Raw genomic sequence first — 18,046 nt, 5'->3', positions numbered from 1 at the left:
CTGCGCTAACGTTAATAAAATCTGGCTTGTCACCCTATTGAAATAATCATACTATAGCGTGAAGACGTTTCAGGATGTATGAAATAGATCACTATTAGATACAAGAATTGCCACCTTGCGCTATTATCTGTTATGGCCAGCACCGTTGTTGTCGCTGGCTTGGGATAAACTTGTTATCACGTCTACGTGTCATTTTCACCAATAATCACTAATTTACATTTATTTCTCAAACGGGTTCTCTCCCATGTGGTATGCAAAACGACCAATCACAGCTACAATAGTACACAGCAAGTCGACATTTACGCCGCATAACCAAATACTGTATGAAAGGTGCATAACCTAATGTTGAAATGAATTCGCCACTGTTCAGCTTTCCAACATTATGTGACTCGATTCAACGTTTAATTGAATTTGTATTTTTTGATCCCTCCTTTTACAGTATTGTCTCTGCTATCATGTGTTGATATGTTGTAAAACATGTTATAACTGTCTTGTGCTCTTCATTATGATCGAACACTCCCACGTGGAGTGGTCACTTTTTGTATTTTCGAAAACGCTGAACATTCCAGTGTTAACGTCCAGCGCCCAATTTGCCAGATATTGGGATCAGCTATTAGCTATCTATAGGAAGAAACACAAATTATAATGCCATTCTGAACTGAACCACCTGAAACCAGTTTAGGTACGTGTTTTGCTTGTATTATATGCTACTCTATGTGAAAAAATATATAATAGAACAGTGGCCGTATAACACTGGTTAATTATGTTTGGTTTGTTGCTAGCTAGCTAACGTGAACTAAATGGGCTTGCTGGGTGATTGTGGCTAACTTATCAAGTTACAGTAGTACAATGTCGTCAGCTAGCAAGGTGTAAACTTTCATTTGTTTTAACTTGTTTTGTGTAGTGTTTGAACGCAAAGCATAACATTACTGAAACCTGATGACATCTTCAGCAGTTTCTTGTAGCGATTGGAGTTGAGTGAAGATTCCCAATGGAACACGCTACATGATCATTTATGAAACGTTGCTAGAATAATTAGACGTTTTCTAGTTTGATTGGATTGAGATTATAATATTCATAGGTATAATAGAAGTTACAGCAATGACCGTTGTTATAATAACATTGTGTAATAACAATTCCAAATAACATTGTGTAAGCTTATTTCTTCATAAGTTCATTATTTCAATATTTAGTTCTTGTAGTTCATGGTTTACCTGCCATAGAAGACCTGCTTTGATGAGTTTGTTTGACCTCAAATACAGTTTTGTAATAGGGTGAGTCAGAAAGGTGAGTAGTGTGCAGAACTAGTCTGTGTGTGACTTTGTACTGAGAGCACAGGGTTGGGCTACAGGTAGACCCCGCCGTGCCGCTGTGGCATTTCTAATGGTGCACACGTCTGCCGGGTTCTTTAGTTGGCACAGTCAGGACCGGGGCTGTGGGTCAGAAGAGCAACATGTCTTTGAGAGTAGCACATTACCAACTTGGGCCACAAACACAAGGGGCCATTGCATCCCCACACTGCTACAGCTGTCACGACTGTTTGTTAACCATATTAACCCGTTTTATCATATTGCATTTTAGAGGGTTTGCACTGTAATAGAGGTTTGTGGTGTCTTCAGGGATAGGCTAGAAGTTTATCCATATGTTAATGGGACTCCAGCCTGCTCCAGTAAAGGAAGGGTTAATGCCTTTAAAACCTTTTTATCATCCTCTGCCTTCTGCCAGCGATTCACTGGGATAAAGCCTTCCAAAAAAAAAAAAAAAAAAAAAAATCACTTTTCCTGACCCCTTGGAGTCGGTCATCCAGTTGGAGGGAGGCAGCCTGAGCAGTAATCTCTCCCTTGAGCCAAGCCCGAGTGCTATGCGGTAGTGGGTCCTCTCTCGTTCTTTCTCCTCCCTCTCTCTGCCTTTCACTCCCATCTCTCTTTCACTCTCCTTCTGCCGTACTCCCTTCTTACACTCCCCCCCCACCGGCTCAAAAGCCCCCCCCCCCCCCCTCTCTCTCTCTCTCTCTAATGGTATGCCCCACTTGGTGCCTAATTGGACTGTCATCAAGTGCTTCATCCCTCACAACATATCTAAGAGTGTGTTTCTTTGGGAGGTGGTCTTTGTGCATGTCAGTGTGCCCACGTGTTTGTCTGTTTCCCAATCCTAGAGCAGAGACCCACAAAGGAAAATGGGTTTGCCTTCTGACCCATTAAATTAGCCCCATGTTGCTATCCTCATGTAAAACTATTTTTAACAGTGACTCCTGTTAATGTAACCGTGGGTGACACATTTTTATTTAGCATTTGTTTGTGTTACGGCTGTAATGCTTTATTATTCTTTTATAGTTTCAGCTTCATAATGTTGAATTCAATATGGCCAGTTCTCGTTTATAACAACATTTGATGATGTACAGACATGATTCCTTTGAAACCTCATAGTCATTTTTTCGAAGCTTTTGTGGACACTCCACATGCCCCTCATGCAAATAACCGTAAAACAAAATTAAAATGATAAGCTTTGAAATGTAAGTGACCTTAACATTTGCACCATTAAAGAACTGAATTATTTATTTAGTTTGGAATATGCACAAGTTGCAATAAGCCATTTGATCATACTGTTAGGGCACACTAACTTTTAGTTGAGGCTTTTCGACGTGAATGAAATATGCTTCACCTTGAACTGTTGAAGATAGCCGTTGTTTGAGCAGACAAAGCTCACCCTAAATGAGGCACGTTGGTGCTGGTGAGGTTTGGCGGGCCCTCAGTGGCCTGACCGCGGCGGGGGCGGGGGGGGGGGGGGGGGGGGGGTCTCCTGCGGTGCGGCTCTCGGCCTGTCACGGCTCGTTTCCTCCCAGCGGCCCGCGGCGGCGTGAGGTGACCACCGGATCCCTCGCTGGCCTCCCCGTAGGCCCGGCTCCTGGCCCCGGCTCTGTGGCGGGATGGTGCGTAAGACTCACCCAGCGGCAGGGCGAGGTGACTCCCCATAGGCCCGGCTCCTGGCCCCGGCTCTGTGGCGGGATGGTGCGTAAGACTCACCCAGCGGCAGGGCGAGCTGACTCCCCGTAGGCCCGGCTCCTGGCCCCGGCTCTGTGGCGGGATGGTGCGTAAGACTCACCCAGAGGCAGGGCGAGGTGACTCCCCGTAGGCCCGGCTCCTGGCCCCGGCTCTGTGGCGGGATGGTGCGTAAGACTCACCCAGCGGAACGGGCGCTTCCGGAACTCGCCGCTCCGCTTCCCCCCCCCTCCCGGAGCGCTGTAATCCCGCCTTTCTTCGCAGAATCAATTCCAGAAGGGAAAGGGGTTAATCGTGGCACTGGCAGTAGATTTGTGCCTGACTGTGGATTAGAGCCGGGATAGCCGTGCGCCGCCGCACGCTAATCTGCCGGCGTGCGCGTTGTAAACAGAGGTCCTGATCAGATGGCTTTAACATATCAGCTGCTCTCCAAATGAAGGGGGATGGTCTGCCGCTCCATTATCCACTGCGGTGGTCCTGTCCTCGCCCCTGACTGCGAGTCTTTGGGTCTTCCAGGAGAGAGCTGGGTTTGGGGAATGTGTGGGCTGCTCTCGCTGGCTCGTGCTGGAGGGAACTGGGTGTGCCGGTGCGGAGGTTTGTGGAGGTCATGAGGAGCGCTCGACCGCTGACCACAGTCACACCCCTGCTGTCCCTGACACCTCCACAGGAAGGCCTGTCAGAGAGGAGCAGCCTGGTAGAGCTAGGGGCTCAAAGTCTTTTATACTTTTTGCTCAGGACCACAGTCTAACCGCTGGCTTCTGTAAAGGCAGATGTTCCCATACACTCTGTTCTGCTGCGATTGATGATATTCTGAAGTGACTGATATTCCTCTACTGCTGCCTTATGGTTATGGCTTATGGCTGCCTTATACACACACTGCTCTGTGCTGATATTCTCACACTGCACTGAGCTGATAGTCCTGTAAGCACTTATCTTCACTGATAGTCAGATACCCATACTGCTCTGAGCTGATAGGCCCATACACACACTGCTCTGAGCTGATAGGCCCGTACCCACACTGCTCTGAGCTGATAGGCCCATACCCACACTGCTCTTAGCTGATAGGCCCATACACACTGCTCTGTGCTGATAGTCCCATACACACATTGCTCTGATTTTCCCATACACACTGCTCTGTGCTGATTGTCCCATACACACACTGCTCTGAGCTGATAGTCCTGTACACACTGCTCTGAGAGTCCCATTCACACTGCTCTGCTCTGCTCTGCTCTGATAGTCCCATACCCACTGCTTTGAGCTGATAGTCCTGTACGCACTGCTCTGCTCCGATAGTCACATACCCACTGCTTTGAGCTGATAGTCCTGTACGCACTGCTCTGCTCCGATAGTCACATACCCACTGCTTTGAGCTGATAGTCCTGTACGCACTGCTCTGCTCCGATAGTCCCATATACACTGCTCGGAGCTGATAGTCCTGTACGCACTGCTCTGCTCTGATAGTCACATACCCACTGCTTTGAGCTGATAGTCCTGTACGCACTGCTTTGAGCTGATAGTCCCATAGACACTGCTTTGAGCTGATAGTCCTGTACGCACTGCTCTGCTCTGATAGTCCCATAGACACTACTTTGAGCTGATAGTCCTGTACGCACTGCTCTGCTCTGATAGTCCCATAGACACTGCTCGGAGCTGACAGTCCCGTATATACTGCTGTGATGGTGACAGATATTTCCATACACAAGGAGATGAGGAGCCTTTCCCCTGGCATTGAATGGACCCCCTGCTGTTATGAGTCAGTGTGCAGAATATGTGGTGTTGCTATGCCCGATATTCCTATGTGTATGGGTGTGTGCGTGTTCACACCAATGTGCGTGTGTGTGTTTGCGTGTGCAAGTGTACGACAGAGAGAGAGAGAGAGGGAGAGCGAGAGAGGCCGTGTCAGCCTGTCAGCTCCCAGACGCAGTAAGCCTTGTCTGTGAAAGGAGATCGCTGCACTTCTGTTACTGTGATGAAGTCACCGGGCATTTGAGAAGCTGCCAGTTAAATATGTATCACTGCGATTGCCACTTGGGGGAATATGTGTATTCACTATGTGAAAGCTGTTAACAGGCTTTCAGGAGAGAAGAACACCTATTACTTTTAACAGGTGTGATATGTACAGTAGATCCTGCAAAGGATAATTGTTGTTTTGTTGCCATTCATGCTAAAACCGCCAGCAAAACACACAGCAAACAAAAGCGAGGCCTTTTCCGTAAAGCTTTGCGCCGTTGTTTGAGTTAATGAAGCCGTACTCTGCCAGGTTTGCCAGTGGCACCAGACATCTTGTTCCAAGACTGCCGTGCCTACACTGTCTGTGAGGTTTTGTCTTCAGGGCTAGAGTACCCAAGACAATAAGCGATCAAGAAAAAACACAGTTTGAAGGCCTTCTGTAGGATTTAAAAAATGAGGGGTGTTAGCGGGAGCTCCTCCACACGCAGAAAGCGCAGAGCCGCACAGCTGAGAAATTTCCACCGCCGTTCCCAGTGCGTTGAAACGCCCGGCCCATTACTCCTGCTCCCCACACAAACAGCACTCTTTCAGCACCCTCATTGTGAGCAGGGGGAAACACACCCGGCCAAACATAAAAAAAAGGTAAGAAGACAATCCAATGTCAGCAGCTCTCCGGGTAAGAACACATTATACAGTGAGGCACGGGGGCCTGGAGGTTGAGAATGTATTCTTGTGTTTGCCGTGATCAAGGAAGTCCATTGCACCAGAGCTAACCTCAGGCCCTCCTGACAGAGAATTGATTTGTTGCTGGCATCTCATCAGGAATACAGTAGCCGGGTGTCTGCGAATTATAAATGAGTTTTGTAGCACGGTGGGCTCTCTTCACAGGCCGAGCAGACATGAGCCATGTGTAATTCATACAGTGGAGCGGAGAGGAGATGGACCAGCCCATTCTTCTGCAGAATGTGCATGACTCCTGGGTAATGGATGCGGCTATTATATACGAGGGCCGCGTGTGAGGCTGCTTACAGTCCCCCCCGCCCCATGCCTTACTCCATAGGCCTGCGCAGTCTTCCCGTTTTACCACTTTCATTTCTCATTTTAAATATATACATTTCCAAATCCGCTGGCCAGCTGTTGTCACACATTCGAGCACATATTGCACAGCAGTTGTTAAATTACCACTGTGAAAAGAGGCAGTTGTTTCTGTGGAAATTATTAAATAGGCGTTTTTTCGCTATTGAAATGGCATAAGAGAGAGTAGAATTGAAACGGTGAGCTCCCTGGTGTGGAACAATGCGCGGTTTAAAGCTTTGGGTTTGTGCTCCCTGCTTCGGATAATGCAGGCTTTCTTTTGTGTGACTGTCCACGTCACAGTTCATTGGTGTTTCCAGCCGGCAAAAAAAATTCGCTCAAAGTCACCGGCAGCTTAAATAATTCAGTCTAAAATTAGGTAAGGTGGATACTTATTTCAACTCTAGCTGGGGCCTTGATTCATTAAACATTATTTCAGTCACCTGCGGTCTTTAGCGAGGAGCACCTGCATTAAAAATAACTTAAATGGATAGTTCACTTTCAGGAGTGTTTTGTTAGTATTTCACATTGGCCCAGGCAGTATTTGTGTGTGATGAAGGATGTTTTAGATAGCAACCAATTGTAAAGCTGGCAGAAGCCTCTGCATTAGGTCATTCAGGTTTGTGGTCATAAGCAGGAAAATACACTTCAAGTGTCTCCAAAGCAGCTGGCACAACAATGTTAACTCAGATGCTGAATATCATTATGACATGCCCATGCTTATTAATCATATTCCGTTCATGCATGCAAGTCATAGATTGTCTGTAAATGTTAACTCTCGTGAAGTGATGTGCCAGGGAAGAGGGGCAGAGGACCCTGATTAAGAACAAACAAGACGAGCGGCTAATCGCCTCTCCGCGTCTTCGCTCCTTCCGTGTGGCGGTTTAGTAACCGGGGCAGGGCTCTACATTCAGACGTGTAATTAATAGGCTCTGGGGGGCACGTGGATTATGGATTCCCGTTCCTCCTTTGTCTGCGTGGTTCTGATGCTCGGCGTGCGGCGAGATGTCGGAGGCTGGCTCGGGCGGAGCGCTCCGTGTCACGCTGTCCGGCTCCGGCTCCGGCTCGGCTGAGACAGCGTAGCTCCGCGTAGCTCCGCGTAGCTCCCACGCCCCGTCCTCCGTCCTCTTTCTCGCCTCCTGCTCTCGGTTACGAGAACGCGCCGCGCGGAATAGCAATAAAGCACGGAGGCGCTGTTTCGAGGGCTGCTTCCTGCTGCGTGACGCTCCCCCGGTCAGCTGTGCCCGTAATAACAACATCGCCCCTCTAACAGAACAGCCACGGGAATAGCTAGTGCTGTGAGGGTAATCAATGAGGGCATACGAAAGGTCAGCTGGAATAATTGATCATTGTCCACCTTTATGTAACGGATTGCTGATGTGTATATCGCATACGTGTATACGTACAGCCGTGTCGCTCACACGGTCTCGTAATAGGTATTGATATCAGTCTGTCCGTCCATCCATCCGTCTCTGCCGCTGAAGGAGTGTCGTAGCCCTGGTTTAATTCACGATGTCTAGCTCAGTTGATACACGCGGTTTCGCGGCGTTTCCAGACGTGACGGCGTTGCGCGTATGATGGCGTATGTATCGGTGTGTGAGGGAGCGAGCGTTTCCCCTCTCCTCATGGTTGGTTTTCCGTGCAATCAATACTCTGCAGTGGAGGCTTGCAGTCTGCACCATGTTAATCCCAGCAGCACCACGGTGTGTGGATTCACGCTGCGCCTCCGCCAAACAAACGCCACTCTCATCCATAACCCGCGCCTCGCCGGGAAGAAATGATACACTTCGCTTGGTGCTCTCCCAACTTTCAATTGATTCGAAGGGAAAAGGAGGGGGGGAAACCTGTGACAAACAGAGACAGACATTTGTAGCTTCTAAGGGCCATGAGGAACTGGAAGACGGGCACCTGTCCCTAGCTTTTACCTTGAGTGTCTATCAAATACTGTACTTCTGAGCCAGGAAATGGTCTTTAGGGGTTCTGTAATGTTCTGCCTCCCTCTCACTTTCATTTTGTACCAGTTGTGTTAAATTATTCATATCTGATCTTAAATCTAGATAGTGTAAAGAGGCAATGCTTGCTCATTGTGAAGGGTAATCTAGAATGAAGTGAAATTCACATGATTCAAATTTAAATAATAGTCACTGTAGGAATATCTTCTGATTTTGCTATCTGCAACACCAATGGAAGCTTCAGTAGCAGTTGACTAACATTTTTTTATTTAATTCCTTTAAATGCCGGCAGTATGATTTAGTGAGATCAACACAGTTCTGTTCAATCAGTGTAGAAAATCAGTGTAGTATGGAATACTGTGTTTTAGTTGAATTGTAAACCGTAATATGTGGGTATACGTTTAGTATATTAGGCCTATTCATCTAAACATATATATATATACACATTAAAGTGATAAAGTGGTTCTTTCTTATTTTTCATTTCCTTGAGATTATGGCTCAAAATGATTCAAACTTACTGTTCCTGATCAGTTTCCATGACAACGAATAAACAGGCCTACGTTCACCTATTTATAGCGAATGTAAAATTTAGCACTGCTGAAGTGACAGTGTCCATGGAGCATCTCTGAGGAGGGGGGAGGGTGCACGAGCAGCAGTGTTTGAAATGCCCAGGATGCTACACTGTGACCCAAAAGGGGGGATTGCATTGTAAAATATCTTTTGTACAAAACCCAACCACAACCGCTAAACGAGAACACAGTTATGTGTAAAGTGACGCGCAGAGAAGATACCGAAAACAGTACTCGAAGGTACTGAGGTCTGTCTCGTGTATAGTGTGTATATATGCTCCTTTATGTGATTTTTCAGGTTGTATAGCTATGACTATAAGATGTATCAGATGTAATAGGCATTTATTAAAACAGAAATTATTTTGTATTTTTCAGACTCAAACAATTAAAGATTATTGCTTTTTTTTCTCATCCAAGTCCATCACACAATCTTAAAACCATCAAACGTAGTTACACTCCTTGTGTAACCCTTTCTTCATTTTGTGAATTATATTATAATGTATTCTACAATTTCATTTGCGGTATGTACCATCAGAATTTAAAGCTAATCATATTATTGCATAAATTAAAACATAGACGATAAATAACTCAATAAACAACATGTTCCTTTTCATGGATCTCGGGTTCCCACAGCCATACTGGCACTCATCATCCCCAGGACCCGCGTGTGAAAATCTGGTGGCAGAGCTTTCTCTGTCTGCTTCCACCCTGTGGAATGCTCTTCCTGTAATCATCAGGGCAGCAGAGAATATAGACATTTTAAATCCCAAGACCCATCTCTTCATCATAAGTTACCCTCAACTCCACTGCTAATGTGTTTGTTTTATGTCTATATTTTGTTCTGTACTCCTTGCTGTATTACTATCCTGTGTACTGTATCTGTTGCTTTGTATGTACTCGCTATTTTTGTTTACCCTCTTGACTTTTCATGCACCCTAAGGCTTAGGGAGGGTCCCCACATTCATACAATTTATTATTATTATTATTATTATTATTATTATTATTATTATTGCTACAAATCCAAAAGTTGAGTTCATGGGCTTTATAGGTACACTTACCTTTAGATCACTTCGATCGCTTTTACTACAAAAGCAAGAGGCTTCAGTAAACTGCAAACAGTATGCTCACCATTGTACCACTGTGTGGACATTCAGCACCCATCAAAACATTGGAGGCTGCAAACGTTGCCTCTTTTGCTAATTAGCCACAAGGCACTGTCACAAAGTTGCTTTAGAGAAACAGGAAAAATTAGGAACGGCAAGATTGCTCTTGAACTACAACCGGCTAGTGACATAAGCACCCTATATAGTTGTGTAGGCCCATAACCACCCATGAGCCACAGATATCAAGTTTAGATTTTGTTATGGACATTTTGATTGTACAGTATTTTTGTTTATATGCCTGTAGTGATTGGCTTCCTGGTCTGTGATCTCTTGTTTAAGGCCACCAAAACCCAAAAGCAAACTCTGGGTTGAACCCACAAAAATCCAGCAAGTAAGGAAAAACCTCTGCAGCAGGAAGAACAAATATCTGGAGGAGCCTGTGGGAAACCCTCCCTCTCTGAGCATCTTTATATTTTTCCAGTGACTATAAACAATTGACACAACAAAGTTACTCGGTGCACTTGGATTTTGCTCACTATGAAAATCCAAAGGTGTTCCTCATAGCTCTACCCTGGGCCCTTTTGTAATGTAATATAATATAATATTCAAATGATATAAATGTTACAACCCCCGGGTAAATGGGAGTGACATAAATGTGATTTGGTAGGCTGGATTAGCAATGCACTAGAGAGATTTATTTACAAAAGGATTCCACAAAAGTGAAACCATAAGACTTCAGGGTGAGCCCAGACAACAAACAAAAGCAGAATCACTTAACGCCAAACTGATCTACCACAAATAAAGTATATAGACTAAACCTAACTCCTTAAACTAACATAAACAGGTGAAGACATGACACATCAAAATAGTAGCGGGTCTACATGCAGCTTTTAAAGACCTACAGTTTTAGGTATGCATTTGAAAAGTCCAAAAAGATAGATTTTCAACTCAAAACTACTTTACATTGTTGGTGATGTCTCCGAATACTGCCTTTGTATGGACATGGATATTTCCATGGCAAAAACCATTTGAAATGATTAAGAAATACATGGACATTACATACATTACATTAATGGCATTTGCTCTTATCCAGAGTGACGTACAACAAAGTGCATACCCATAACCAGGGATAAGTGCGCTGAAAGACCCTAGAGGGAAGTACAATTTCAACTACTACCTGTACAACAAAGACTTTTTTTTTTTCTTTTTTTTTTAAACAAACAAACAAAGCAAAAGTATGACCAAACCCCTTAACTAGCCAAACACTGCTTACCTAGCCAAACTAAAAATACTGATACACAGAAAAGTAAATCACAGAAAGACAACAATTGAGGTTCACAGGGAGGTAGGGAGGGACGGGGAGAGGTGCTGCTTGAAGAGGTGCGTCTTCAGTTTGCGCTTGAAGGTGGGAAAAGATTCTACAGTTCTGACCTCAACGGGGAGTTCGTTCCACCACCGTAGAGCCAGAACAGACAGTAGTCGTGAGCGTGAGGTGGAATTTCGGAGAGGGGGAGGTGCCAAGCGGCCTGTGGAGGCTGTCGAAGAGGTCTGGCAGGGGTGTAGGGTCTGATGATTTTTTGTATGTAAGCTGGGGAAGACCCCTTAACTTCTTTGAAGGCTAGCACCAATGTTTTGAATTTGATGCGAGCCATGACAGGCAGCCAGTGGAGGGAAGTAAGCAGGGGGGTGACATGTGAGTATTTGGGAAGGTTGAAGACCAGACGAGCTGCTGCATTCTGGATGAGTTGGAGGGGTCTGATGGCGGACGCTGGGAGGCCAGCCAAGAGGGAATTGCAGTAGTCCAGGCGGTGCAGTAGTGCAGTGGACCAGGAGCTGGGTCGAGTAGGGGGTGAGAAAGGGGCGGATTCTCTGTATGTTGTATAGGAAGAACCTGCATGACCGGGTCACCGCCGCAATGTTCTCGGAGAGGGACAGTCTGCTGTCCATCACCACACCAAGGTTCCTTGCACAGGACAAACTACAAATTGAATTGGGCATATACAGTCTCTTACAAGCTTTCTTTCCACTAGTCCAAACATTTAGCCCTCGACTATGTTTACGCTATGTCATTTACATAGAAGCATTGCGTTATGGAGCACTTAGGTTTATCCAAATGCCAAACCACTTATGCGTCTGTGAATTATTCAAGAAGTCAGGCTGGACCTCCTTGACCACCAGGAGAATGAAACATCGGTATGGCCAGTAACATTGAGCCCACTCAGCTCCTGCTTGTTTTCAGCTTTGCACCCGATCAGAGTGGTTGTTTTGCAACCCAAGTCTGCTGTGATGTCAAGCCATGTTCGTAATGATAAAAAAAATGAATAATAAAGATCGCTCACTTGAGTATGCAGTGGTTTTTTTATCTTCCATTTTTGTGTGGCAGTTAACATCTTTAGATAGTCGAAGATGACAGGTTATTATTGTTTTGTATAACAGCGCATCAAGAGTACTTAACATTTGACAGTACAGTAACTGTTTCTGTATGCCTACATGCCCCCACTCTTGCCCATCTTTTTTTTGTTTAGCATGGAAACAAACATACTGACATTTTACAATGTCAAACTAGCAAAAAAAAAGAAAAAGAGTTTTAGATCACTTTCGAACATGCTACAGGTGATTGTTTTGAGATGTATCCTGTAACTCAGCAAGGGAAAACAGATAGTTGTGCAGAATGACCAGGTAGGTCAAATTGCCATTATGTGCAGCAATCATTGCTTGCACAGATTTCAATTTCTAGAAAGATTTTATCTGAGATGGCCAAGGCAGCTTTTCTTAACAGCTGCTGCATCTCTAAAGCAGTGATTACAGTGCTGTGACATGCCAGCACACTTTTAATGCAGAGGGATTTGTGTGTTCATACTGATGGGTGGATGTAATGGTGCTGCTTGTCTTTTCTACTTTCCCTGTTGCATTATCATTATAGAATGTTGTATTAGGCAGGTGTCATGCTTTTTTTAAAATTATTATTATATTTTTATTGGAATAGCACATTTCCTGACTAGTGAACTTAATTGGATTAAAACAAATTGGATTTTATGACAATAATAGCTACTTATAAACAACTAACTTACTTGTAATGGTTGCTTTTGTAAATTGCAGCTTAGCAATCCATCACAGGAATTACCTATTTAATGGTATTTCCAAGTGAAATAACTTGCTAGCATTTTAGGCTGTATTAGATTGTTAACTAGCTAGATCTATGCTAGCAGTTGCAACTGTAGGTTACAGTGCAGTTTATGTCCATGACAAAATGTTTTGCCAATAACAAAGCAGTGCAACGCCAATGGCAGCTCACAGTGTGAAAATGGCAGTCAGTGACCGTGAACTGTTGATGGTTTCGGTTTCTATGTGAGAGTTTCAAGGCCAGTAGGGTGCTTAAAAAAGAAAAATTAGAATGGAAACAAAGAGAGAAGTGCTTTTACTTGGCTGTTGAACAAAAGGCCATTTCATGTTTACAGATTTGAATGTCCCACCAAGTACTGTCCAAACTACTTGCAAGTAAAACACGGTCATTATGGGTAATTAAGGCAAATAAACGATCCACTTTAAGCTGCAAAGGGTTTGGGTGAAACAAAGGGCAGATACTGCACTGCCCCAGAACAGCTTATCTTCACACTGCGATATGAACGCTGGCTGTGGCTTCATAACCGCCAGCGTCGGTCTTTAAAGGGCCTGCTCTTTGTGCTCCTTCCCCCACGTGTCTGCCTGGAGACAAAAGGCACTCAGGCCTCTGCTTCCAGCATTTCACTGAATTAACATGGACGGTCACTTCATCACATCGATTTTACCAAACTTGCTACAGATGGTTCTGATTAGCCCGTATTAGATGTTACTCTACATCTTCTTTACAGAGGAAAGAAAGCTGCGTTTTATTTTGTAACTGAAAATAAGATGTTAGACTCCACCCTCACAGATGACACAGATGACAATTTTCAGGAGAGGTTAGTGCCACCATCTGCATATAGATGAGAAGAATACATTAGAGAGATCATTAATAAACAATAAAAAACTAATAAAAGGGTAGTGGGATTGAGCTGTAAGGGTGAAGTGGATTGAGACAGAGTGATACTGTTGCAGATATCTTGTATTGTTCCGAGGGTTATTTTTTTTTCTGAGATAGATTTTATGATTGTAACTGAAAAGGAATGGCAGATTAAATGTGGGTCTTTTTAAATTACATATTATAAAGTTAGTATTGTGCCAAGATTACATGTATTTTGGCGACTCACATTTTTCACTATAGCTGTCCAGTAATGACAGGCTCGCTGTGTATATAAACAGAGTGTTGTACACCCATCGATAATGCACTACTGTTTGTATCAGAGCCAAGAGGATTGAATAAACCCTCGAAACACAACCAATTGTAGCTGTAGCTTGCTAACAGGAGTACAAAGACGTGACTGACAGGTCATGGTGGTAAATGCATGTTGTTTTGTTGCTATGTGTCCGCGTTCTTTGGCTGGATGTCGGTTTGTGACTGGCTGCTTGACCACCCTATACCCCCGAGCCTTCCTGCTGGAAGGTTGCCAGTTCTAACCCTCTGCCATCGTATCTGTCACCCCTGTCACCTCAGGCTCTTACTTTCCCTGGGTCTTCTGCGTTGCCTGGGCAGGAAATGCCCTTTTTTTTGATGTAGACGATCCATTCACTAACTCTGGTCTTAAACTTTTGATGGCGCTGCTTCAGGGAGCCATTCCTGAGCATACACACGGCGGAGAGTGTGTGGAGCCGCATTAATAATGCATAGACCAATTTCCAGGCAAGACAATTTAACCAATTGGAGGACGTGCCGGGCGGGGGCGGGGGGGGCGGGGGGGCGGGGGGGGGGCGGTGAGTGGCAGGTAGCGGATCAGGGCCCCGCTCTGCCAGCAGGGCTGTCGCTCGGGGCAGGAGAGGGCCGAAACGCCACTTAGCGCCGGGGCCAGGGCCGGAGGTTGCACTGCCAGTCTGCAGCCCGGTCCCTAAGTAGCTTTTAATTCTGGCGATGCCATAAATCACCTGCAGCTGATTCAATTACCGCACTGTATACATGTGGCATTTTATTTCATTTGGCCTTCCACTAGCCCCGGAGAGAGCGAGCCCGGCTGCTCTATGTCTCTCTCCGAAACGAAAACGGCATGTGAAATATGCAGAGTAACCGCAGATGAATTTCACACCAAACTGAGATGTTGCTAGACTGCGGAGCATGAGCCAGGGTTTTTTTAATGCAGGTTGTGTAGGTCTAAGGTTGTTTTGTTGGATGCATCTGAACATTATGGCAGTGATTTAGCGGCTCTAGAAGTGCGTGGTGTTGCTCAGTTGATATCTTACTCACTGAGTGTGTGAGTGAGTGAGTCAGGGGCTCCCCCATGCAGATGCCATTAACTTATTCTTACCACTAGGTGGAGAAACAGTTTTAATACAGGATCTATCAACGTCAGTGTCCCTGAACAGTGCCTGTTCTGTTCTGGCTTCTACACTTCCATTTAAAATAGAGCTTCCCTGTGTACTTTCTGTAATAATTTTTGCTCAAAGTGAGCCTTGTATTCTTGTTTTTTCAGCACATTTGGTAGCCTACATTCTATACGCCATTCAAAGTTTCATTTTCCATCCAGCTATCTGTCTTTTCTGTTTGCCAGCACATTTCATCAGTGGATGATTTCGCCATTGTTCAGTTCTTTTGAGTGCTTTCAGCCTTCAAGGTTTCAATACGGGTCTGTAAGTCAACAAGGCCTCACTTTGAGCATACTGAGGCCCTACCTCAGCTAATCTTTAACCATTCACACTTCAGATGTGCGGCTGAGGAGGAAAAATCCTCTGTTTTGTGGCATAATGTGGTTTTACAACATTCCCCTCGGCTTTCAGTCTGAATCTCAGAAATCCTCCTTTCTTCTCTTGGTGTTCATCCCCGACTTCCTCACAGGTTACACATCTGGTTCTTTAGAAAAATAAACTGTTTTCTTTACAAAGCAGTTTTGTGCATTAGCTGCACCGTGCCTTTGCATCGGTAGTTCAGTATTTAGAAGTTGAGTAGCTCTAATACCCCCCAACCCTTCTCTCATTATATGCTAAGATGACTGTAGCTGTTAGACTAACTGTGTTGTCACCATTTAGAAAGGTGGGTGGGAGAAATGAAATAAATAAACGCACAGACAGCCTGCTTTGTCTGAGCCAGGCTAGCTCTGCAGACCTCATTACTCACAGTCAGCAGTATCCAACCTTCCCGCTTTTGTCAGGAGCGCAAAACCAAACCTCACAGAGAAATAAACAGAAGTGAAATGAATATGAAATTATGAAATCAATAAATAATGAAGAGTAATGCCTCTATAAGCTCCTTCGGTGTCAGTACGATCTGTATTTCGACTAGGTCCTGCAGTCTTCAGATGAAATCCCGATGTCCTGTGGCTCCATTCAGGCACTGCTGACTCGTGCGGAGCCTCTTGCTGGGATTCCTCGCAAACACAGATGCATTCTAAAGATATCACAATATCTTGGAGACTTATTACCTGCCAATTTTTTTTTTTTGACAGATTTATTCATCATTTGCAAGCTAGCTTGGTGCAATGAGAATCATTTTTGACCGCCTTAAGTTTAACACGCACAAGCATTATAAGGGGTAGAAAATGAAAAATAAAAAGTTTGGCTGAAAAGTTAAGTAGCTGACTGTTTTATCACAGTAAGAAAAATGGTCAGATTTAGCCTATCATCCAGTAAAATTAGACTTTGGCTTGCAGTATTGGCACCACGAGCAGAACACCAGCCAAAGCTACTGTCAGACAGTGATAGCCGCACTGTACTCCATTGTTCATTTGAGCTCCCTGGTGCATTACTGTTAACAGTCCTATTATCCAATTCTGCTGCGTTTTTTGAGTCCGCCCTAAGAGAGAACCCTGTGGCTCATGTTCACTTTCTTACAATTTATGACTCATCGTCCCTTTTCAAGCCTGAAAATAGTGTAAGTGCAGCTGCCTCCGAACCTTTACCGGTGCAGTGGCGGTTTGGGCAAACACGCTAATCCTGATCAAATCCCATGTGTAATACCCTGGGGACTTAAGGGGAAACTTGTCTGAATCGAGGTAAAGACAATTAAATGCTAACCACAACTGTAATTGACTTTAAGCCTATTTTACGCAAAAGGTATTTACTGTAACTGTGGTATTTAATGGTGCTCAACTTCCTTACTAATCCTTACCATCCTTTTTTATGGGAAATGCCATAATATCCCAGCCAAGCACTTGTTGGAACGATGACTGAGTGTCTTATGCCAGTCTTTCGGTTATATTTCCTGTTGGTCTCAGATGCATTTTCCCCTCTGTGCTCTGTCCAGTATCTGTTGGAGTGCACATAAGGGCCAGGGCATCTCTTTTTAATAATCTCTTAGCGAGCGTCCGATTCTGCAACCGGACACTCGGCCTTAAGAGCTCCTGACCACAAGCGAACACCACAGGCCCAACCCCGGCCTCTCCTGTTCTCTCCCGCTGTCCCTCGCCCACTGACCTCACTTTCCGCCCCCTGTCTGTCCCCGCCTCTAGGATGAGAGTTCAGTGAGCAGCGAGGATTTTGATATGAGCGACCCCACATGGATATCAGCTGATCACGGCCCCACGTCCGACCAGAGCCCCAGCCACGGAGAGAGGATGCACAGCCCGCAGAACGCGCACAAAGAGGAGGACGGTAAGGCTGCCCACGGCCAGGCTGTGCGCTGGCTCCGCGCGTTCACGCAGTGCACACACGCGTACATATACACACACACATGCACACACACACACATACATACACACACACACACACACATACATATACACACACACACACACACACACACATACATACACACACACACATATACACACACACACACACACACACGTGTATGCACTCACACGCTGGTACGTACATGTATGCAGACACACACATGCGCACGCGTGTATGCACACACACATACATATACACACACACGTGTATGCACTCACACATACATATACACACACACACATACATATACACACACACACACACACGTGTATGCACTCACACGCTGGTACGTACATGTATGCGCACACACACACACACACACACGCACATGTGTATGCACTCACACGCTGGTACACACGCACGCACACACACACACACGCACACGTGTATGCACTCACACGCTGGTACGCACACACACACACGCACACACACACACACACATGCACACACACACACACACGCGCGCGCGGGTATGCACACACGCCCAGGTACACGCGTGTAACCGCGCGCTGTGTGAGAGAGTGGGCTCGGTGTGTGCTGATGTGAGCAGAGTGGAAAGGCCATAGTGGGGCGAGGGGAGATGTTGGAATCGATTCAGATCAAGCAGCTTCACCCCGCTGCCTCTCTCCTCCTGGGCCTGAGGAACGGGTAGAGTGTTGTGGGGG

At 45.4% G+C, this 18,046-nt stretch overlaps 1 protein-coding gene across 2 annotated transcripts in view; it reads left to right on the top strand.

Moving 5' to 3' along the window:
- nol4lb (nucleolar protein 4-like b) overlaps positions 1 to 18,046 on the top strand; it is a 97,003-nt gene that overhangs the window by 33,618 nt on the left and 45,339 nt on the right. For both annotated transcript variants that reach the window (XM_061257899.1, XM_061257900.1), the window contains exon 5: positions 17,159 to 17,300. In XM_061257899.1, the coding sequence (XP_061113883.1) occupies positions 17,159 to 17,300 (142 nt within the window). The remainder of the gene's footprint in view (positions 1 to 17,158; positions 17,301 to 18,046) is intronic.

This window comes from Conger conger, chromosome 10 (genome assembly GCF_963514075.1).
Source record: "Conger conger chromosome 10, fConCon1.1, whole genome shotgun sequence".
Classification (NCBI taxonomy): Eukaryota; Metazoa; Chordata; class Actinopteri; order Anguilliformes; family Congridae; genus Conger; species Conger conger.
The sequence above is the reverse complement of the archived record's forward strand: the minus strand, read 5'-3'. Positions and strand labels throughout refer to the sequence as shown.